The sequence below is a fragment of the Podarcis vaucheri genome (assembly GCF_965113315.1).
Source record: "Podarcis vaucheri genome assembly, chromosome: 15".
Taxonomy (NCBI): Eukaryota; Metazoa; Chordata; class Lepidosauria; order Squamata; family Lacertidae; genus Podarcis; species Podarcis vaucheri.
The window spans coordinates 26885547-26910044 of NC_138753.1; the positions used below are offsets into that span (position 1 = coordinate 26885547).

The 24498-nt window shown below is 44.0% G+C and overlaps 1 protein-coding gene across 8 annotated transcripts in view; it reads left to right on the forward strand.

Moving 5' to 3' along the window:
• Positions 1-1000: 1000 nt before the first annotated feature.
• NCAM1 (neural cell adhesion molecule 1) overlaps positions 1001-24498 on the forward strand; it is a 216139-nt gene continuing 192641 nt past the window's right edge. For 2 of the 8 annotated variants that reach the window (XM_082200931.1, XM_082200933.1), the window contains exon 1: positions 1001-1419. In XM_082200931.1, the coding sequence (XP_082057057.1) occupies positions 1332-1419 (88 nt within the window). In that variant the 5' untranslated portion in view covers positions 1001-1331. The remainder of the gene's footprint in view (positions 1420-24498) is intronic. The other 6 variants (XM_082200932.1, XM_082200934.1, XM_082200935.1 and 3 more) reach the window with 4 other exon arrangements.

Genomic DNA, 24498 nt, shown 5'->3' on the forward strand with positions numbered 1-24498 from the left:
ATATGAGAGACCCCATCAATACTGGCATTCCGCCGACTCTTGAAGACACACCTATTTAGGTAAGCCTTCCTCTGAGAAGAATTTTATACTTTTATTTATGAAAAAGCTCTTATGCTTTTTAATTGCTTTTTATGTTGTATACTTTAATGTTTTAGTTTCCAATGGAATTGTTATTGAATATTTTACTTACGCATTGATTTCATAGTTGTAAAGAGCTTAGAAGACATTTTGGCATATAATTGGCTTATTTATTTCATAACTTTTATATACCACCTGATTGTAAAAAAAAGTAAAAGTAAAAGCAGATGCAGTTTCACTTTCCATGTCATAACCATGTCATATTCAGGATTACATTTCACCACAGAGTTCCTGGGAGACCGCAAGTTTAGTGATCAGATCAAACCTTTCCACTGCTGAGAGCTGAAAGCTGGATTCTGGTACAATTGTCCCTCCCTGTTATTCAAAACATAGTAGCACTTTGAAAAATAAAGAGGACAAACACTTGATTTTCCAGACACAACTGAAGCTGTGCCTTGGTTTAAGTAGGAAAGCTTTTGTTTATTATTGCGTTTATTTATTATGTTAGTGGGCTGATTTATTTGATTTCTGCTTTGGCTTCATGGCTGTAATAAGTTTAAACAAATATACAGGATCGATTTCATGGCTAGCCTCCAGCAGATATTGGAGACTAATCTGTCAGATCAGAAGAAAAAAGCATCCCGGGTTTTTGCAGGAAGAACTCACTGAAGGACTCCCCCTATTATTTAAAGAAATAATACCAGTGTTCCCCTAAGCACTGTAAAACCACACGTCTGAATTGCCGTCACGTTCTTCTGCAAGTGGCAATTTTAGAGAGAGAAAAGAAGAGGCAAAAATGCCACTAGTCCTTCTTGGAAAGGAATCCAGATCCCCGAACACCCAGTCCATCTTTTCTAGGCGGTTGCATCTGCTTCTCCTCTCCAGTACTCCTTGATGCTTATTGCACTGTACTATTTCGGTGGCCAGTCTGGGTGGAAGAACACGGTGAGGTGCCACGCCCCTCCTCCCTTCCCAACAATCCCACCAAAGCAAATCCAGGACGGCGCAGGGATCTCTTGTTGTGCCTGTGTGCTGAGGCTGGGACTGTCACTCATTCTCTGATCAGCTCATGAAAGCAGCTAGATAGCAGCTGGACAAAAATAATAGATATATATATATATATATATATATTAAAATATTACATCGTTCCGGGGGGATTTTTTTCCCCACGTCTCCCCCCACCCTTCTTCGCTTTGCACCAGAATCTCTCGTCTTAACCGGCCCAGGTTCCTATTTGAAAGAGGAAAATATATATGCAAGAAAACTTCGTCTCCATTCAGCAGATGACAATGCTTCAAAGCAAGGATCTCATCTGGACTTTGCTATTCATCGGGACTGCAGGTACACCTTTTTGCATTTTTTAAAAAAGCAAACCTTAAAGTGATGATTATTTGCATGTAATTTCCTCTGGATTGGATGCTGGTGTCTTACACTCCCCACCCCGCGTCCCCGGCTTCAGTTTGCAGCAAGGGATGGAATCCGGTTTGTTTGCTCGGATGGCAGACCGGGGGGGCTTTGCAATTTGCCTTCGCGGCTGGCTTCTTCCTCCAAATGTTTGTCGCGTGGAATTTGTACGCGTGAGGTTTTTCTTATTTTTTTGTGACCGTTGCTTTTGCTCCCCCCCCCCTTCCCAAATCCTCCATCCTTGTTGCAGGCCTATATTTTTTTTGAAGGAAACATTTTTTTTTGGTGACTCTTGATGGTGCTAGGAGACATTTGGTTTATATGGGAGGTGCTGCTCCAACAAACCGGAATACTAAACATGAGCCCCCCCTCCTATTCCCCACCCCAAGATCCAACTCGAGCATCTTCAGAATAAACCAGGCGCGGGGCGGGGGGTGTCCTCTCAATTTTTATTTGTCTTTAAAAAATAAAATAAAATAAAAATGGCAGGGACCACCTTCTGCTTCGGAGGATTGTCTGACTCTGCTATATTCTGTTAACGGTTTGCAAATTTGAGATCTAGAGGGGGGCACGAAGGAAAGAAAATCCGGGAGTGGAATTGGTCCGGGGGTTGCGGCGGGGGGAGAGAGGGAGTTAAGGAACCCTGTGGAGCTGGCTGGGGGGGGGGGACGAGAGAGAGCGTCTCGTTTTTGGAATTGGTTCGGAGTCCTTTCTCGGCCCCCCTCCCCAGGGCTGAGTGCATGGTGTCTTTGCTTCTCGAGCAACATTGTTCTCATTCAAAAGAGCATACAGAATTGAGGGATTGGCTGGAACCGGGGGCGGGCGAGGCGGAGTGTTGGGGGGGGGTGGCAAGAGAAGGGAAGATCCAGGGACCGAACGGTTTGACAGCAGAAAGTGGAAAAGCAGAATAGAAAGGGGGGGGGGGTTGGATGGAGAGGGCGTGAACCAAGGGCATGCGGGGGGGGGGTCGGGCACGTTTGATGACTCTATTTTTTTTTGGGGGGGGAGATGGGGAGGAGATGGAAATAGTGGCGAGATCAGCCCTCCTGTCTCTCTCCCCCCCCCCTTGTGTGATCCTCAGGCTTGTGTCTATTGCCAATTGCAGACAATGGAGGGAGGAGAGAAGGGGGGGGGTGAGGATGCTGCGTGCGATGTGTTAATGGTGCCGCCGTGTGAGCAGCTGAAGCGCGTGGGGGGGGGAGTAGCGAGGCGGCGATTGGGGCTGTTTATTTCTTCAGCGCACCAGCGAAAGGCTGCTGCAAATTCCCCACAGGCAATTTCTTATCATTATTATTTGCAGCCGGGAGTGGTGGTGGAGGGAAATCGACGCTTTGCATTTTTGCAAATAAAAATCCCTGCTTTGGGCCGGGAGTGGGGGGGGGAGAAGGGGGGGGAGAGAACAGGATCGCTCATAAATAAATAAATAAATGAACAAACAAACAAACAAACAAACGGATAAGGGAGGCGACGTCGTCGTTGCAAAGGGGCCAGGTGGGGCTGCGTGTGAATTTATGGCGGCGCAAATGGGGAAATTGCTTTTTTAATTTCTTTAAAAATCAAATCAAATCTGGGTACGGGGGGGGGGGAAGGAAGCTCCCCCCAGTGTAAACGCGTCCCCCCCATCCCCGCTTTCCATCCCCAGCGGCTTGTACGCGCCGTGTGTGTGTCTGTGCGCGCGCGCGCGTATTGCCGCGTGCATTGCAATAGATGGAGAGCGCGCGCGCGCTGCTGCTGCTGCTGCTTCTGCTTGCGATGGAAGCGACGGGCGAGCGCGAGCCACACTGCCCGGGCTGAGGTGTGTGTGTGCGCGTGAGGGGGGGTGGTTGTTGATTGAGGCCTCGGCCAATCAGAACCTAGCAGAGGCCGAGCGGGAAATGCCGTTAGGGTCTCTCTTTTTTTTGGATAGCCCAACGTTCGGAGCAACCCCGCCCCTCGGGAGCGCCCCCTCCCCTCCAGTTCCTAACGGGCATCATTACCTCAGAGAGGCAGCCCGCCAATGTCGCCAAATGTCTCCTCTTCTCCTCTCCTCCCCGCAAAAAAGAAAATAAAAATCCTCGACGCTTCACAGCTTCCGACTGTTAGGCGTATTATAAAGCAGATTCTTACTCCACCTCCTCACCAGTTATTTTATTCCACTGAAAAGCTCTTCCACACGTACCAAGAATGCCACATTTGTGGGCTTCACACAGTGGTAGTTGTTTCTCAAAGGCTTACTCCTCTCAGTACACACTGCGAAATTGTTTTTTCCCCCTCCAAAGACCCCACATGGAGATACAGCCGAAGAGGAGGCAGACTACAATCCCACAGCCCCACCTGGCACCGCGCTTGCCTGGTGCCAGGCGTCTCTCGCTTGTTGTTGACGGAAATCCCCACAGAACTGCGACAAATGATAAAAATACCTCATCCGCGCCACCCCCGTGAAACGCAGCCTCACCTGAAGCAGCTTCCCACTTTCATGGCCGCTAGGAGCTTGTGTTATTGTCATGGGGCCAGCCAGATCCCTCACAAATGCCATCCTCGCATTCTGGGCTTGATGCTGTGGGACGGGGGTCGTTGGGGAGGAGCTGTTGGAACGGGATATTTTTAACTTATCAGATCCGCTTCACCCCCAGTAAATATTAAATGGGCGGGAATGCGGGCTGGCATTTTGCTTACAGTGACGTTATTTGGTTGGTGCGCAAAAAACTTGCGTGCGTGAAGAGCACCGATTCCAAATAAGCACCCGATGCTTAGAAGAAGCACCTTCTGTCACTGCTCTCCATCATTACAAAAGCCCTCGTCCCATCAAGGCAAAGGATCAGCCTTCCTTATTGAAAATGGAAGTTCCTAAGTCTTTTATCGAGTACTGTAGTACTACAGTCACTGTCATGGTAAGCACCCCTTTTCAGTACCCTTTTTGGGCTTAAGGTTGGAGACTTTGCTTTGATTCCCTCCTCCGTGAGTGATGTTCTTGTGCTATTGAAACACTGCACCAGGATAGGGAATGTCAGGGGCCAGATGTTGCCCTCTGTCTGGCCCTTGGGACTTTCCCCAGGCTACACCCTTCACTGGCCTTTATTCACACCCTCCATGAATGCTTTTGCCTGGCTGGAATGTGTCCTTGAACTCTGATAATGCTTATTGCTTGCCTGGGTGGAGGCAATGTATGTATGTAGAAACTTGCTTGCTGTACAAAGGTACAAAATTGCATTTGTTGCTCCACCCCATTTTGTCTCTAACCCCACCCACCACTGATATATGGTCCTTGGAAGGTTGTCTAGAAGGGAATGTGGCCCTAGGACTGACAAGGTTCCTCACCCCGCTCTAAAAAAGATAGTATTGCCTCACCTGATTTCATTAAGAGGCCTCTTGTTGCGATAGCTCAGCCTGCGTTAGAATCCTATGCCATGTACACCAAATTATATACTCTTTATGCTCTGTGTGAATAGGTCTGGCATAAGCTACCACCTTTAGTTCTGTATGCATTTAAGTGGGTTAAAAATACCCACTTCACCCATAAGTATGTAGTGAACGTGTGAAGCTCCAGGAAAGGTGAGTCTATAGTTTGTATGGGCAATCTACAATTTATTTGTTTATTTATTAAATTAATATACTGCTTGATTGTAAAACAAAAACAAAAACCCAAAACGTTTTACAAAAGGAATACTGTAAACAATAAACACTACTGCTTGCAAGTTGTATCCATTGCTTCTTGACCAACCTGCAACAGCTCTTTGCTGAGGTTTACTGCTACCTTGCCCAATATTGCTGAGATACCACATCTGGTCAGTGCAAATAACACTTGCTGTCACATCAGAGGTGGATTTAGGGAAGTGCAACTGGTTCTCCCACATTGGGCAACAAGCCAAGAGAGGGTGTTGCAGGGGTGCTGCAAAAATGACAGGCAATGGAAGATTGGGGGGTGGGGTGGGATTTTGGCTTTGCACAATTTTCTTGTGAAAACTCAAAGTCTGCCACTGGTCACATAGTTTGCAAACAAGCACTGTTGGGATTCCATGCATCTTCTCAAGATACTGACACATCAAAGCCCAGTGATCACTCATACACTTGATATTTCACCATTGCCATAACAAAAATTGCAAACGTAACTCAAACAAATTTCCATTACTGTATACATATCCAACTGAAACCTCAACTGGATTACTCCTCCTCCCCTCATCTTTGCTACAACACAACACAACATAACACACCTCATACAGTTCCGGTCCTCACCTCTGTGTAGTGGACTCATGCAGGCAATACCAGGAGCTTTCCATGAAAAATTCCAGACACTGCCACATTCTTAATGCATGCTCAAAACCATTTAATACAGATTATTATCTATTGGCATACTTTAACTAGCATGCATTGCATAGCACCATTGTGGTTGAAAGTGGGACTTTGAACACTTTAATTTATTGTTTAATTAACAAGAAATAATTTAATTAAATTATTTAATTAACAATAAATGAACTAATTGTGTAAAATTGTACCTCTATATTTTGTATTTGAGTGGAAGAAAGATGTAGAAGTTACAGTCTGTGTTGCAGATCATAGAATCTAGAGAAACCTGTTGTCCTCCAGATGTTCCATTCCATCAGCCCCAGCCAATATGCCCAATGATCAGGAATGTTGGGAGTTGTAGTCCAGTGCCACAGGTTGCCCCTCCCTGATCTATTGCAAGAGATTATTTTGAATACATATTCTTCCTACCTATTTAGTTCCATCTTCTCTTCTCACTGTTAACAGTCTATACCACTAATGCTAATAGAATTGATCCAGAATTGGCCTCCACAGTCACTTACGGACCCACTGTTAAGACCGTGTTCATAGAAGACAATCTTACTCGGCTACGAGTGATCACCAATGAAAAGAAAGAAGTCTGTACCACTTCTCTGAGCAGAGTAATAAGGATCAGGTTTGGTTTTCTTTGGAATGAGGCAAATGAAAGCTTATTTGTATTTTGTGTAATATTTGCCTTTATTTACAAACATATGGGTGATGGCACAGGTTAAAGACTCCACAGGACAAAGTCAGCTGCTGTCCCATCAGCTCTCTGGGAAAAGCCCAGCACCCTAAGATACATACAGAGCCAAACCCCAGCTCCCTGTGTCTCTCTCAATTCAAACTGCAGCCTGTTGTTATTTTTGACACACAACCTTGCTTGCCCCCTCTTCCTGACTAGAGGTGGTGCTGGGGAATTCAGATGAGTCTTGGCAAACTACACCACTTGGTTTGTTGTTTAGTCGTGTCTGACTCTTCGTTATCCCATGGCCCAGAGCACACCAGGCACGCCTGTCTTCCACCGCCTCCTGCAGCTTGGTGAAACTCATGTTCATAGCTTCAATAACACTGTTCAACCATCTCGTCTTCTGTCGTCCCCTTCTTGTGCCCTCAATTTTTCCCAACATCAGGGTCTGTTACAGGGAGTCTTCTCATCTCATGAGGTGGCCAAAGTATTGGAGCCTCAGCTTCAGGATCTGAAGCTGTTAAGGTGCTACACTCAATTTGCCAGCAAGTTTGGAAAACTCAGCAGTGGCCAGAGGATTGGAGAAGATCAGTCTACATCCCAACCCCAAAGAAGGGCAGTGCCAAAGAATGCTCCAACTACCGCACACCACTTGGTATTCTCACAGAAATCTGATGGGATACCCACAACATCTCATATAAAATTAGTTCTTCTACATCTATTGTAGCTTCAAAGATACTTCTTTTTTAAAATGTATACAATACACAGCTTTTCACATGTGTTTCAAAATGGCTTACAAAGAAAAAATACAATATAAAAAAATTGAATCTAGATTAAAACATCAGAAAACAAGAGTATTGGAGCAGCATTCATGGTACATTGGCCATTGATCTTGGAGAAACTAATGCATCCAGTAGATTGTCACCTGCCACCATTAGCATAGTTACTGTTTGGTTCTCATCTGTGCTGGACAGAACATTTAAAACTCTGGTGCTAATGTTGTTAGGGTTTTTTTCCAAGTCTTCCAAGTAAAATCACATCCCAACCAACTTTATTTCTGTCAGTTGGCACATTCTAAGGGGATGTGTCTTGTCCTAGAACATACATTCCAACCACACAACACCTGTTGTGTAGGAATGATGGATACAACCTCCTTTTAACTGCTCCTTGTTCTTAAGATTTCTCTTAACAAACTGCGATAGGGTGTTGTTGCCTCTTACATAACTGTGGTTAGCAATTGTTTTTATGAAAACCACTAAACTAGCCTTCCATGTCAAATGTGTGGTTTTCACCTATTCTTGCTCTGTCCTTGCCCTTTCTGCTCAACCTTCAGTTTATCAACTTTTTATGCATTTCATCTCATACATTTCCCCAGCTGTCATATACATACTAACATACCATCTACTATTGAAAGTGACTTCATTATCCTACCACAATACACTGCTATCACCAAATACTGGCCTTGTTTTTGGATACATGGTATGAATTGTACTTCAGATGACAAGGAAATAGGGTAGGGTTGGGGAACCATTTTCAGCTTGAGGGCTGCACTCCCTTCTAGACAAGCTTCTGGGGGCAAATTGCTAATGGTGGGCTGGTCCAGAGGCAAAAGTGAACAGAGCAACAAATATGAATTTTACCTTTGTGTGGTAGGCTATATTATTTACCACTCCACGCAGGCAAGCAAGAAGCATTAGCAGAGTTCAAGGACATTTTCTAGATAGGCAAAAAGACTTTAAAATGGCATGAAGAACGGCTACTGAGGGGCATCGCCAGTCTGGAGGGCCACCTGGAGACTGCATTTAGCCCATAGGCTTGAGGCTCTCCATCCCTGAAATCATAGAATCATAGAATCATAGAGTTGGGGGGGGGCAATTTATTTTCCCCAGAAGTGAGCACCCAAGTGTTCATTTGTCACTTCTTTGCTTTAAAGGATGTTTTATGCAGTAGCGTTACAAAAGATTACAATAATGATCCAGGGTTCTTGATGAGCTGCATGAGCTGCATGCAGGAATCGTTTCAACAAACATAAAATGGAGAAGCCAATTACAAATAGGAAAAAGCGAAATCCAAATTTTGGTGTCACGAGCAACATTTTCCTTTAGAACAATGGAACTGTTTTAATGTATTAAGCCTTTCCTCTTGGGGGAAACATGGCTGCAAACAAAAGACAGACAAAATGGTGGCTAGAGGGTTCTATCAACCATATTATACCAATTAAAAACAAAACTGTCTCCTATTTACAGTAGCTTAAATGAAAGCAGAAAAAGGAGATAGCTGCAGGGGTGTAGTGAAGAAGCCTTCAATAAACTCTCAGCTGTGATCACCCGGTGGGGTAGGAATAAAGGCTTATTTTCTGCCCACCCCAACACATCTTTCAAAATCACCTTCCCTTTTGTTTACATTTTCTGTGTCCAGGGATAGCGACACCCTAATTTACTTTTCAGATTAAAACAATATTCCTTTTATAATGCAGGCCTTCATTTATAGATACAGCAGATGGCTCCTCTTCTTGTGTGCTCATGCTGAGTACTATACGATTTCTTAAATAATAGAGAGTTTTCTATATATAATCCTTCCACATATTGACATGAAGACTTGAGGATCTTGGTCTTGACCAGTTGATTTTTTTAAAGGGACAGTTAATTTTAATTTAATGAATTTCAATATTTAAATTCTTTCAAGGATTATGGCTGTGTTCCAGGTTGCAAAGTGCCTTGATGTTTTCCTGGCTGAGCTCCAGATATATATTTTACAGATACTGTATCATGTATTTTGCTATAAGGAGAAAATAAAAATTGGCACTTTACTCTTAAAAGAAGATATAGACTACAATGGGTCGGGTGGCACGAGACCAGAAACAATTGATGTGGGGGGGGGGGAGGAGCAAATGCACCTGCTACCATCAAGTCTGGAGGGAACAACAAACAGCAGCCAAATGAGACAAAAAGCACACTTTCTGTTTCTTGATGTAAAAAGAACACCACCCCTCATTTTATTGATCCCTGAAGGAGTTTGAGGTATATGCAGGTTTCCTGCCCCCTGGTTTTATTAGTGTGTGTGCAGTTTTTGAAGTATTATAACATTTTTATAGGGAGTTCAAATGTGAGCAGCAAATTTCTGGTCTACCTTGTGCTCCTTTGGGGCAGATGTTACAGGATGACTGGGATGTATACATACTTGAAGTCAGAGCCCAAGGAACCCCAGGAGTCTGTTCACCTCAACACTTTTTGTTTTTACATTTAAAAAAAAAATGTTCTTGCCTAAAAATTCAGTACTACACATACCATCTATTACCTGGGAGAATTAATGGGGCCATATAGCTTTGCATGCAATACCAGGAGTTGTCAAAGTTTGCCACAATGAGGGGTCTCTTCTGAGTGCAATGATACTGGCATTATTTTTTTTTTGGCAGCGCTTATTGTTTATTGAAGGAGAGAATAAAGTGGGTATCTGGAGTCATTCCTTCCCCTCCAAGGAAAAGTGATCATTGTTGATCAAGAACAATGGAAGCAGCCTCAGATGTGGCTTTGGTAGGCATGAACTGCTAGGGTCAGAAGGATGATCTGTGTACAGAATCTTTTTTACATGTGTGAATCACCCCTGGTGGATTATGTTTAAATGAGTAGATTATAGAATTTAGGTTTGGTTCATATTCTATAGTAGATATGGATTTCCTGAGTGGCCTCAGCTAAAATGTATATTCTCTTTCTTGATTTCCAACTGGGAAATCAAGGGTCTGTCAGAATAAATGAGGTAATGAATATAAAGCACTTTTTATATCTATACTTTTCTGTATACATTTATTGTTACAGTATTATCATGACTTGTCTTGGCCTCCTGCAGTTTGATGTTTGCACTTTTACAAAGCAGAGAACAAGACTGGAGCTACCTCCCTCCAAATTGAGAATCATGCCTAGGCATTTGAAATGTGTTTTGATCATTGCTTATTAATAAAAATAATATATGAAGACCAGTTTAGTTGAGAGAGGTGCATTTTCACAGTGTATTGATTTGAACATGGTGGACACAAGTGAACACAGATTAGTAATTTTGATTAGGCCACTTGCAAGGTGTTCTTCTGTTAAACATGTCATTTTCTCTTTATTGGTGTCAGGAAAAGATGGAAACTGAGGGAAAAGTAAAATAATTATGCTTTGAAGATTAGTGCTTTGTATGTGTGTGGCGGAAAAGAAGTAACACAAAATACTGTATGTCTTTGGATCATCCTGGATGTGGTTTAGAAAGTAACCACATCTCCCAGGCATCTCTTCAATCTCCCTTGAGACTTTTTTTCAGTGTGGGGAGCAGCATCTTCATTTTTGGGAGTAAGGTTTGTTGTCTAGAAGTTTCCATTGGATCGTGCCTGACATCTTGGAAAGAGAGAAATCCTTGCCCAGATAGGCATGATGGTATAGGTGGGTGGGTGGGGCAAGACCTCCCAAACCCATAGAGTCAGTAAGGGGTTAGAATCTGAGCAAACTAATAAAATCCTGAATTGAGCAAGGGCTGGGAATGTTGGCATCCGTCTGTCTTGAAAAACAATGGAGTACATCTCTAGGACCCCAAAGACCCTGATGCTGGGAAAGATTGAGGGCACAAGGAGAAGGGGACGACAGAGGACGAGATGCTTGGACAGTGTTCTCGAAGCTACAAACATGAGTCTGACCAAACTGCAGGAGGCAGTGGAAGACAGGAGTGCCCGGCGTGCTCTGGTCCATGGGGTCACGAAGAGTTGGACACGACTAAACGACTAAACAACAACAACACATCTCTAGGGGTGAAGTCAAAAGCTGCATTAGCAGCACCGAAGTGACTTCCCTGGGGCGCAAGCCTGGACAGTGTGTATGGAGGTCCTACACTCCGCAGACAAGACTCCTCTCTCAGCCTTGCTGATGTGGCCCAAAGGAAAACCGGGCAATACAGTTAGCATCAGGAGTTACCGGAAGGAGGCATACAAGGAGCTATTCAACCGTCCTAGGAATTCCACTTTGGATTTCTGTAGGGTTTACTTAGCCTTTTCTTCTCCCAAAAAAATCCCGCAAGGCAGTGGAAGGTTTAGGATCAGACTTTTCCTTCTCCTAGATAGGCTATCTTCCCAGGTTGATGAGCCCCTGCTACCCCTCACTTCTGTCTACAGCACATGCAGAAACTGCCTTCTTGACTGTTGGACCTACTGTTAGTTTTGTCCGCTCAATTTGCCAGAGCTTGTCTTTGCATGCAGGGCACGTCCCTAACTCACTGAGGATTTGAGACCCATCGGCTACCCTAGAATCATAGAATCATAGAGTTGGAAGAGACCACAAGGGCCATCGAGTCCAACCCCCTGCCAAGCAGGAAACACCATCAGAGCACTCCTGACATATGGTTGTCAAGCCTCTGCTTAAAGACCTCCAAAGTAGGAGACTCCACCACACTCCTTGGCAGCAAATTCCACTGTCGAACAGCTCTTACTGTCAGGAAGTTCTTCCTAATGTTTAGGTGGAATCTTCTTTCTTGTAGTTTGGATCCATTGCTCCGTGTCCGCTTCTCCGGAGCAGCAGAAAACAACCTTTCTCCCTCCTCTATGTGACATCCTTTTATATATTTGAACATGGCTATCATATCACCCCTTAACCTCCTCTTCTCCAGGCTAAACATGCCCAGCTCCCTTAGCCGTTCCTCATAAGGCATCGTTTCCAGGCCTTTGACCATTTTGGTTGCCCTCCTCTGGACACGTTCCAGTTTGTCAGTGTCCTTCTTGAATTGTGGTGCCCAGAACTGGACACAGTACTCCAGGTGTGGTCTGACCAGAGCAGAATACAGTGGCACTATTACTTCCCTTGATCTAGATGCTATACTCCTATTGATGCAGCCCAGAATTGCATTGGCTTTTTTAGCTGCCGCGTCACACTGTTGGCTCATGTCAAGTTTGTGGTCAACCAAGACTCCTACATCCTTTTCACATGTACTGCTCTCAAGCCAGGTGTCACCCATCTTGTATTTGTGCCTCTCATTTTTTTTGCCCAAGTGCAATACTTTACATTTCTCCCTGTTAAAATTCATCTGGTTTATTTTTGCCCAGTTCTCTAATCTGTCAAGGTCGTTTTGAAGTGTGATCCTGTCCTCTGGGGTGTTAGCCACCCCTCCCAGTTTGGCGTCATCTGCAAATTTGATCAGGATGCCCTTGAGTCCATCATCCAAGTCGTTGATAAAGATGTTGAATAAGACCGGGCCCAAGACAGAACCCTGTGGCACCCCACTAGTCACTCTTCTCCAGGATGAAGAGGAACCATTGATGAGCACCCTTTGGGTTCGGTCAGTCAGCCAGTTACAAATCCACTGAGTGGTAGCATAGTCAAGACCGCATTTTACCAGCTTCTTTACAAGAATATCATGGGGCACCTTGTCAAATGCCTTGCTGAAATCAAGGTAGGCTACATCCACTGCGTTCCCTTCATCTACCAGGCTTGTAATTCTGTCAAAAAACGAGATCAGGTTAGTCTGACATGACTTATTTTTCAGAAATCCATGCTGACTATTGGTGATCACAGCATTCCTTTCTAGGTGCTCACAGACTGTTTGCTTAATGATCTGCTCCAGAATCTTCCCTGCTATTGATGTCAGACTGACTGGGCGGTAATTATTTGGGTCCTCTCTTTTCCCCTTTTTGAAAATAGGGACAACATTTGCCCTCCTCCAGTCTGCCGGGACTTCGCCTGTTCTCCAGGAATTCTCAAAGATGACTGCCAGTGGTTCTGAGATCACATCTGCCAGTTCTTTTAATACTCTTGGATGCAGTTCACCCTCTCCTGGTTTAGCTAGCCAGTCAAAGCCATTTCCCAGGGTGTGGCTGCTGTCACATGCTGACAGCTTCTAGGAACCACAGGTGAGAGCTGAGTGCAGGGCGGTGACCAAAGTTGAATAAATTACCCCAGAAGAGGCACATGTCCCCTACAAGAGGTACCACCCCTCCCCTAATACCCCTTACACCCAAGTGATGAAAATAACACCAGTTAATTTCCTCATGAGGCCAACCTGGTGATGGCTCATTGTGGGTGGGTTGTTGAAGAAACAATGGTGCTGATGGCCAGTCATTAGCCCCCTCAATGGAAACCATCAACCAGGCAGGAGTCTCTGCCAGGCACAGAGGGAGAAGTTGCCAGGGTTATGGTGGGTGTTGATGTAACAGGAAGGGGGAGTTGTGTTTTGTAAGGCTTTGGGGGAAGAAGGGAGGGGCCAGAACTCCATGCGGGGCTGGCTGGGATAGGCTTTACACAAAGATTGGTTTCTGCTCTAGACCCAAGCTTGCTGAAGCTATGATGAGAGCAACAAGAGACAGCCTTGGGGTGTAATGTTCTGCATTCCCTCCATCAACACTCAAGTGTAAATATGTGTAAATAAGCCATATTTCTTAAAGACACTGCTGACTCTGTCATGCCTCATTCCAAAGAAAACAAACCCTGGTGCCAAGACCCCTGGAATCTCTTGCACCACTTGGCAGAGATTGGGGTAGCTGGTAACAATATCTTTTGTTAGGCATTAAATTCATAGCAGTAAATTTTGAAGGTCAGATTTGCACTGTTTGTGGTCCCTTTGTTTGGAAAAGCACAGTGCCAAACCTTAAAGCTATTGCTGATGCAAAGTGATGTAAATGAGTTGGGGTTGGTGGTGCTGCTATTATGCCCTTTCCTGTTTGTAGTGTTGAAACACTGCTTCTCTCTTGCAGCTGCTCATTAGTAGCTTTGCCTTTTGATGTTACCCTGAATGCCAAATGGCAGGTTTTCAAACGCTTTTAATACACTGTATTTATAACTGTCTTACAGAACCACTGCTAAGTGCGGGAATATCTATCTGTTACTGCCTTCCTCAACTTGGTGTATTCCAGGTGTTCTGGACTATAACATCAACTATGTTAGCTGGTAGAAGTTGTAGTTCAAAACATCTGGAGAGCATCCCTTTGGGGAAAGCTGATCTATAAGTATTTGTTTTTCAGTTTACAGTACAGCGACCAGATTGTGCACCCAAATAAAGAATATATAAGAAATCAGAGGATGATATTTCAGACTGAAATAATGCTCTTGGTTTTATGGCTCAGACTGTGAGTGTAGCAATTCAAAGATTAGAAGGGAGAGATTAAGGTTGGGGTCAAAACTAATGATTCTTGTGTTATGGTTGCAGTCAGACAGCAGTTGTCTCTCCCCCACTCCCCCAAATAACTTAGGAAGTAGTAGAAAATTGAAAAGATAGAGCCAAGAGCCAAGAGTTGGCAGGATCGTACCTGCTTCCCATATACCACATATTTTTGTCAGCATGCTCTGCTGTTCCATGATGTATTTACATGTATTTACATTTTGCAACAGTACTGGAAGAATTATAATGGATGCACCATGACACAGATTAAGTTGTAGACTAGCCTTTCCCAACCTGGTTCCCTCTAGAGGTTTTGGATTAGGAATCCCATCAGCCCCAGTTAGCAGGGCCAATGGTTGGAATGATGGAAGTTGTCATCTAAAACATTTGGAGGGTTAGAGAAACCTGCTGTGTACTTTCCTACACCCTTAATGTACCCTTAAACCCCTGAGTCTACTTGCAGAAGGGAAAGGTCTCCTCAACAAGAGAAGCCTCTGCTTTTGGGTTTTAAATTTTAAATGCCACCTGTGCAATGCCTCTGGGCTAGAGTTGATTAAAAGGGAAAAAATGCAGATTACTGTACTAAAGGATTAGCTATGAAAGTATTCCCTTTTAACTTACCTACTAGCATTGCAGCTAGCACATGGCTGATAAGCTACTCACATATAAACCTAACTCTCACTCCGTGTTGGATTTGTCATACTTTTTATTCCTGAATATATTATAGAGACAGAGAAGGGATCAGGTTTCCCATGAGGAATTTTGGAGATCTACTGCTACATCTATACAGTAGATAAATTTAAAAGACTTTTTGATGGTCTTTCTTGCATCTTTCTCCATGGTGCTGGATTTATTCTGTGAAATAGGAGGTGATATCTGCGGAGAGTTATTAAGATAATAGTGGCTTGAGAAGGTTGGACTCACACAGAATACTATTGAGAATGACACAGCTTTACCTCGGTGGTCTTCAGTGCCATTCCTGTCTGTTGAATTCCATTTCCCCCTCTTAACCAGCAACTGAAAAAACTGCTTGTTTTTCTTGAGTGAGTTTTGCTACTGGTTGTTTGAGTGCTGAGACCAAAAAGGAAAAGGCAGGGATACATCAAGCCAGGCCAGCCCTTGTGGCTAGCCCTTCTCATATTCCCACCCACACGGGCACATGTCAGTGAAATTAATAAGAAGTGAGTGAAAGTGCAGCAAACATGCATTATGAATTTGTGGTGGGGGGCAGACTCCCCATAATCTATACATTCAGTGAAGGGTTAGAACAGGGGTCAGCAAACTTACCGCGCCTCGGGCTGGTGTCTCCAGCACTGATTGCGTGGTGTGCCGGAGGGCGGGGGGGCACATGCCTACACATGTGCCCACATGCTATTTCTGGTGCACTTCTAGGTTGGAGGAGCACCAGAAATAGCTTGTGTGCATGTGCATGGGGCTCCTCCGACCTGGATGTGCAAGGGAAATCATGCTTGCGCATTCGCAAATAATGCTTGTGCATGCACACAAGCTATTTCTGGTGCTCCTCCGACCTGGAAGTGGGCAGTCGCACAGCGCAGTGCCGATAAGAGTGGGCAGCGGGGGTTGTTGCGGGCTGGATAAACGAGTTCCTCGGGCCTTATGCGGCCCGCGGGCCTTAGTTTAGGGACCCCTAGGTTAGAACCAAGGTTTCCAAACTTATTTGGCCTACTTCCCCCTTTTCAGAAAAAACAACAACTCAGTGCCCCCTGGAAATCTACCTTCTTTAAGTGAAGGGATGGAGCTGGCGCAGCCTGCCTGCCCTTGGCGAAATAGGCAGGCAAGCTGTGATCCACTTCCCAAGCTTTGGTGAAGCTGAAAAGGGTTCACCCAAGCCTGGAAAAATCCCTCACCTCCAGCACAACCACCAGATGCAGGAGAGGGGTTGTCACCATCCTGCATCAGTGGCTGACCTGGTGGTAAGCAACATTACACAACAGATGAAACGTGTACGAATGTGTCTCCTCCCCCCCCCCCAATTTTCTTCTTTATGTTTCCACCACCCGCTTATTGTTATTCAATGCCCCCAAACTTCACCTGAGGCTACTACTGCCCCCTGGATTGTTCCGGCGCCCCCAGGGGTGTTATTGCAAGAGTTGGAAATACCAGGGAAGATAGAAACTTGGAGAAGGATGGAAATGGTAGGCCCGCTATGGAAAAAGGAGAAAAGCTGGAGTTAGAGGTTCATGTGAGTGTAGGAGGGGAGCACCTGTGGCCTACTGAATCAGTGCCGTAGGAAAAGGCAGCAGTTCCTTGTGTGCCTCCTGAATGTACTGAGCTTTCTGAATTGGTGCCTGCAGAGGTACCAGAAAAATGGGTGGAGCAGAAGGGAAAGCACAAGGCTTGTGTGCCTGTTGAATTTGGTGATGTTAAAATGTCACTGATCTTATTCCTGGGGTGCCAGTTCTTAAGTGGACCTAACCGCCAGGATCACCCAGAGTTCCATAGGTTTGGGGGAACAAAAATCACTGTGGAGGTTGCATGCTTTTGTTTAGCTCCATGAACCACTCCAGAGGTGCTGGGAGCAAGCAAAGAGGATGATTTTTGGCTACCGGTATGAGGGTGTGGTCCAGGGGATTTTTCAGAAAGTGTCCCAAGATAAAGCCTGGTGGCAAGATTTTGGTTTGGAGTATGGGGTAGTGGATGACACAGATTTGCTGATGGGTAGTACAAGGAAGAGAAGTGGAGGATATTCCCCGTGTGCCAGAGAGGAAGCAGCTGGAATCCTGAAATTGTGTCCTGGAATGGCTGCAGAAGCTGATTTGGAGCTGGGGGGTTGGTTTGGAGGTTCACAACCAGAGGGAAGACCAAGATGGAATAGGAGAGCTCCAGAAACACTGAGCCTTTGGTTTTGAGCCACAGAGTGATTATTTGATGTACTGGAAGTGAGAACTATGCAAAAGTCAAAATCCCAGTAGCTAAACCTCTGAAGTTGCTGCGAACCAGGAATCTTGTGTAGCTGTGTAAGCTACTGGAACTCTGTGATGACCCCAGGAGTTCTGTGATTACCCCGGTGGCCTACTGCAAGGGGTGGAAGCTTTTGCTCTTGGGTTTGTGAACTGATTTGGGCTTGAGAAACAGAGGTTGCCAGGGTGACCTGGGTTCAGTGGGGGAAGCTGGAAGCAGAAGTAGAGAAATGGTTTTCAGCAAGTGCTGCTAGGAAGGAGAAGGAGGAAGTGGGCAGAATTCTATGCAGAGACTCAAGGGCAGCGGCCATGCTGGCTGGCTGGTGGAGGCTGTTCCAGAGAGACATGGGGATGGTGCTTAGGATGCCTCTGAATCCAATGCTGCGCTGCTGGGAAGGACAAGCCCCCCTTGAGATGCAAAGCTGTGAACTCTCTCTCCATAAAACTCAAGTGTACAGTATGTGTGATTGAACCATGTTTCATAAAGACACTAGTCTCTGCCGTGCCTCATTCCAAAGGAACACAAACCTTGGTTAAGTGCCAAGATTCCTGGAATCTTGCTACTGCTTTCCAGAGATTGGGGTGGCCTGTAACACATGTATGGCCCTTTCATGTGAACCCCAAACAATGAACAACATATTAAAATATATGCAGTAAAAGTTCAACAAATACAATGAAAACAATATAAAATAGCAAGTTCATTAAGCAAATTTTATATTAGGGACACCAGTTAACCCTGAAACAAAGAAATAAACCAAAATATAACAAACCATTCTGCAAGTCTTTCACAGTTCCAACCTGAAAGGTGACTGTGCATTTATTGAGTAAATTAAAGAAAGAAAGAAAGAAAGAGCATAACAACATGGCAGAGTGGATGGGGATTATATCCATGATGACACTATGCCATATTCTGCCTGATTCCCCGCCCCCCTAGTAAAAAAACAAAAACCCTCTCTCTTCTATTTTAAGTGAGTTAAGCTATTCATGATGGCCTTTTCTAGGGGTTGCTATGCTTGTGTGTTTCTTAAACCTGCCTTAGGGAACTAAAAACTTTACAGGTACAAGTGTATTCTGCTTTCAGATTGCTCATATTAACAGGAAACTGCAAACTAGAAACTATTTAATTCATCAGCTTCCTTCTTTTAGATATTGTGCGAAAGTTTTTTACTTCACTGCTGGTGCAATCTAAGAGATAGCTCATAGAGCTATGTCTACCCTGCAGTTAAATTTGCTAATTAATTACTGCTTCAGCCTTTATCTGTTTACTGTCTTGCATAACAGTGCTAACGATTAGGGCTGTGCATCAGATTTGGCCAATACCCAAGCCAAATTGGGCATATTTGGAGGGCCTCCGGTCTTGGATGACTCAGGTACATATGCAGTCACAGGTCACAGCATGTTAAACTGGATTGGCACAGAGTAGGGCATTAGGCAGGAAGGGTGGGAAAACTGAAAAGGTTGAGACCTACCTGACCGGTGGCTGCATCTACCCAGGAGAAGGTAGGCCCCATGCCACAGTTCTCTTTCCTGCCTGACACTCTACAGGATCAGTACTGTTGAACGGAGGCATCAGTCCTTTGGGATATGGGGAATTGGATCCTCCTACTTAACAGCTGTTAAACGGGAGGATCTGATCCTGCACAGTGCAATCAATGTTCCTTTGAGAATTGCTTGCTTCTCTTGGGTGCAGGGAAACGGCTCACAAAGGAGCAGCAACCAGCATAATGTAGGATCAGATCCTGCACTTTGCTGGTGTACCCCTCAAACTTTAAAAACCCTGTTTAAACTGTATGTTAACATGGAGTTTAAAAATCAGGCCAACCTCCTAATGGTTTGGGGGATAGATCTGGGGCAGTGTGACTGGCTTCCATGGCGGAGCAGGGTAAATCCAGGAGTCAGGGCCCCACGGCAGATCAGGGGTGTGTGTCAGTGCACAGCCCTGCTAACAATAAGAAGAGGCTCCTGGACCAGGCAAATGGCTCATCTAGTCCAGCATCCTATTATCACAGTGGCCAACCAGATGCCTGTGGGAAAGCTGCAAGCAGGACCTGAGCACAAGATCACTCTCCCTTTGGTTTTCAGCAACTCCTAATAGATCTTGTGCCAGAAGATAGTGGTAGCTACTCCTCTTCAAAAGGAAACAACATGTCCCACACTTCTTTCCCATGATGCTACGATAATTAAGCTTGGATGAAGCTTTGTATAGTTACTAGTAGGCTTGTGTTCTGTTAGCACCTCAGGCTGTAGTCTTAGAACAGTAATTATTTAAGAAAGAGGTGGATCTTCCTTGGGAGAGTGATGAAGGCACATACTTTCCCTTGGCTCTGCCCAGTTTTTTTGTTTTGCTTCAGTGGTAACTTGCTACTCTCCATCCAGTGATTAAAAGAATGAGTGCCCCATTGCAATAAATGCGGAGTACGGTATATCATGGAGAGGATTGATCAAATTATTTCTTCACATAGTTAGGCCCAGCTGTGACACTTAACAACTTCTGGTTTAAAATAACCTCTGATCTTGGATTTAGTTTGAAAGAGCAAGAATTCCAGCCTAGCCAGAAGCCTAAAAAGAAAGAAAGAAAGTGCTAGCTTGAAAGAGCAATCCAGCTGGCTTTTATTTTTCAGCCCCAGTCAGAGGTTTAGCTGTTGTGTTTTGCCCATGCTCTGGGCTTTCAGTAACAGAGTATCAAGGATATACAATGAACTCATTCCAAACTCATGAGAATAAATTCAGATTTTAAATATTAAAACTTCAGTAGAAGATAGTTCCAGTTTATCCTCTTCCACCACATAAATTGATCCATTAAAAATTGATCCATCCCATTGTTTACACCTGTGGTGGAGATCTGGAGGATGGTGTAATAATCTGATACAAAAAGAGACTTGAAAATATCAGGGGCTGTTTGTAATGGAGCACCTGGCAGAGCTTGGATTTCCTGCTGGTTCCACTCTGGATCTCATGAAGAAATGAAGCAGCTGGAGAAATCTGTAAAAATGTAATGTGAGAAGAAGTGTATGGGGGTGGTGTCCTGGCTCTGTTAGTCACCAACTTGAGCAGTCTGAGCAGCAGTCCATAGCAGTAGCCCCTCCCCAAATTCTGCATGTAGTTATTTTCTTAGATCATTGAATGAACTATGTGAAAGGCCAATTGCTCCTCTGCTACTCATTCCACAGGGCTGTTTGATTTTTAAAGGCCTTTGGGATGAGAGCCAGTTTGCTGACACATGAGCCTTCAAAACACAATTGAAATAAAATCTTTGGAAGACAGAGCAACTGGCAAGCAGTGATTCTCTTATTAAGTAGTGGTTTGAAAATAGATAGTGTCTTCAGTAGTGGTGTTCTATTGAAAAGGATTGGATAAGAATATTTTTACACAGTGCTTAAGAAAAAGAAGAGAAAAGAATTACATCTTGCAGTTGTGGGTTTTAATTCTTCATAAAAGAATGAGCCAAGAAAAGTCTCATTGGGATTTCACTGCTATTAATCTGGGTGAATACAATGTGTTTGTTTTATATTGTTGTGCTAAAATGTGCTGATGTTAAAGGTTTTGTGTATATTTTTGCATTTTTATTTTGCTGGCATGGGGAAAAATGAAAATTGACAGTGCAGCGAGTTTTATTAGCACACGAGCAATTTACATCCCCTTGGATAAGATAAACAGAACAAAAGCATTACATATATGTAGAAAATGGTGCTCTCAAACTGTGGTGAGGGTCCTTAACAGTTGCCAAGAGAGACTGAAGAACATCCCTTGATATCTTCCTAGAATGTATCTTCATTGGCCAGGAGGCAGAGAGCCAAATCTTTTAATGTTGATTTTCAGTGCAAGTGATCAGTGGAGTCACCCCCCTCCATGAAGCCTTTTGATCTGGTACATTAAAGCATTTGAACCTACTTGTATATTCCCTGGGCAGAGAGGTTAGACTGGTGGGCAAGAGGGATAGAGCCAGCCATTTCTGTGGTTGCACCATGGTTGGGTGAATCACTTTACCGATAAATACAATCAACCCCCATCTTGCTGTTATTTAGGTGTGCTCTAAAAATGTTTTTATTCATGATTGCTTTTAGTGAGGGTGTAGAAGAGCTAAAGGGATTTTATTTTTATTGAGATAAGTGGCTGATAGAACTGGAGTAGAAGATGTGAAATGTTCTACTTCTGCTGTTATTGCTTGACATTTTATATGGTTTTGAATTGTTTTATATACTGTAAGCAGCCATGGGAAGATAGTCTATTTTGAACAGTGACATACAGTATAAATTCATACATGTGGTATCTATCTATCTATCTATCCATCCATCATCTATCTATATCACACACACACACACACACACACACACACACACACAACCCTTCCCACAAAAGGCATGAGAGTCGTTGTTGTAAGCTGAACCTCTTGCGTACTTCTGTCTTGAATTTAAAGAGACGTGAACAATTACTGTATTTTTCGCCCTATAGGACGCACTTTTCCCCCTCCAAAAATGAAGGGGAAATGTGTGTGCGTCCTATGGGGCGAATGCAGGCTTTCGCTGAAGCCTGGAGAGAGAGAGGGGTCGGTGCGCACCTACCCCTCTCGCTCTCCAGGCTTCAGGAAGCTATCTGCAAGCCTTGCGATCCTGGCGGGATCCTGGGCTTCCCCTGACCCCAGCCTCCAGAACAGGCTGCTATCTGCAAGGCTTGCGAGCCCGGAGGCTCACAAGGCTTGCGGATAGCAGCCTGTTCTGGGGGCTGGGGTCAGGGGAAGCTTGGGCTTCCCCCGCCCCGTGGCTGGGGGGGGAATAATTTTTTATTTATTTATTTCCCCCCCCAAAAAAAAACCTAGGTGCGCCCTATGGGCCAGTGCGCCCTATAGGGCGAAAAATACAGTACTTCCTCGACCTGGAGAGGCTCTCCATGGCTAGTGGATGTTCATACTTCTTTTTGATATCCCTTTGCTAATTTCACAGACAACAGGTTTCTTTGCAATTTTTTGTGATAATGGTGAGGCTAAAAACCTCTGCTAAAAGATGATAAAAGTTTTTCATGGCAAGAGACAGTACAGTGGTACCTTGGTAGCTTGGCTTGGCTCCTGAACAAATCGACTCCCGAATGCCGCAAACCCGGAAGTGAGTGTTCCGGTTTGTGAACATTTTTTGGAAGCCGAATGTCTGACGCGGCTTCCGTGGCTTCTGATTGAGTGCAGGAAGCTCCTGCAGCCAATTGGAAGCCGCACCTTGGTTTTCAAACCGTTTTGGGAGTCAAATGGGCTCCCGGAATGGATTAAGTTTGAGAACCAAGGTACCATTGTAGTGTGAACCAGTGCAACACAGGCCAGTGGGAGATACATGACAAGGTGAATTATCTCCCCTATCCAAATGGACTGGCATAAGGTGATAAAACCCCTGCTTTTTGCAGACCACAAACTCTTGTAAAATTTATCTTCAGGTTCTTAACAGTTTTTCAGGGCTTCATGGTCTTCATGGGGCTTGGGTTGATCTGGGATTATAGTTCTCATATGTTTACTATGCCACTGGAAGACTGTTTGCTTTTTGTAGATGGTGCACAACCAGTTTCATATTTACTGGCTTTTGCTTTTCAGGTAAAGATAAAATTCTGACACATACAGGTATCTGGATTCCCCCCCCCCCTTTCAGAGTTTGAGCAATTTAAGTAGTTATTATTTACCTGAAACGTAAGTTGCTTCTCAAATTGTCAGGAGTGTTGGATGTTGTATTGTCCATCCTTAAAATGCCACTGAAAATTTCACACGAATCCTTTGACATCTGGGATTAGATGATTGACATACAGCTTTGAGTTCTCACCTCTAAAAGTGGTACATTTTAGAAAATGGGTACAAATTTTCAGAAGGGTTTACAATTGGCATGCAACGAACAGATTCAGACTCCAATATAGGGTTGCCATGAGCAAAGTTTGAGTTCCTGAAATACAAAGTTCATGACATTAAGAAGCTGGGCTTGTATGCCAAGACGATACTATCGTGAGAAGGTGACGAGAGAAAAAACCAAGAAGACAGAAATGGAAATTTATTCATGAAATAATAAAAAAGCCCTTGATTCTGAATAGGTTTTCTCATCTTTCACATCTGTTGTTGAAAGCCTACGCTATCATTCTAAACAATCATTTTCTGAAATTCCATCACTTGTGTGGTGTGTGGTATTAAAATCACTCCTATTGTCCTGCTTTTTGCAACCATAAAACACTTTGAGGAAAACATCAGACTTTTTAATGAACAACCCCCATTAACATTTTGTTTTTTAAATGTGTTTTCTTCCACTTCGCAAATATTACGGATTGCATTTGGGTGGATTATTTATGAAACCATTTCTGTTGTAGGATGGAAAAAAAGACTAAATTTAAACATAATAAGCTAATTTGGATTTGTTTACAAATATTGGCAAATTGTCTCAGATGTTTGGCATTATTGAATGGTCTTCTGCTTGAAAAGAAAGAGTGGGAATAATTGATGAAACCTTTGATTTTTTTTAAAAGAAATGCTTGTTGATGGTTCTTCACATGCTACTAAAAAGCAGTCTGTCTTTGCATATTAATCATCCCTTGAAAGGCTTTTGCATGCATGGAGAAATCCCATGGTGTGCCGAAAGAGGGTGTGGGGAACAGGGAGGGGGGCGGATTGTAATTGTTTTCTGAAAAGGGTTTTTATTTCATTCAAGTGAAAAAAGCTGAAAGCGAGAGAATTACTTCAGTGTTTTGTGGATGGAAGAGCCCTCAATTGGTCACTGTGTTTTTTACGTGGAGCTTGTATGCACCCTGAATGCTGGGGGTATAGGGTTAAGAGGGGAGTGGCAATGATGTAATGTAGAGCACTAAGGAGACTCTAGCAGGCATGTGGAGGCCTCTACCTTAGCACATCTTTTCTGGCACAGAAATGTTAAAAGTGAAGACCTGCAGCAAGATGTAAATTGAAAGACGTTGACAATACAAATCTTTAGAGATAAAATGGATAATCAGTTTTAATATTTAACCTTTGTATGTTTTAAAGTATGGTTGTGAAATTCTCTTGATCTTATTTTTTTCATTTTG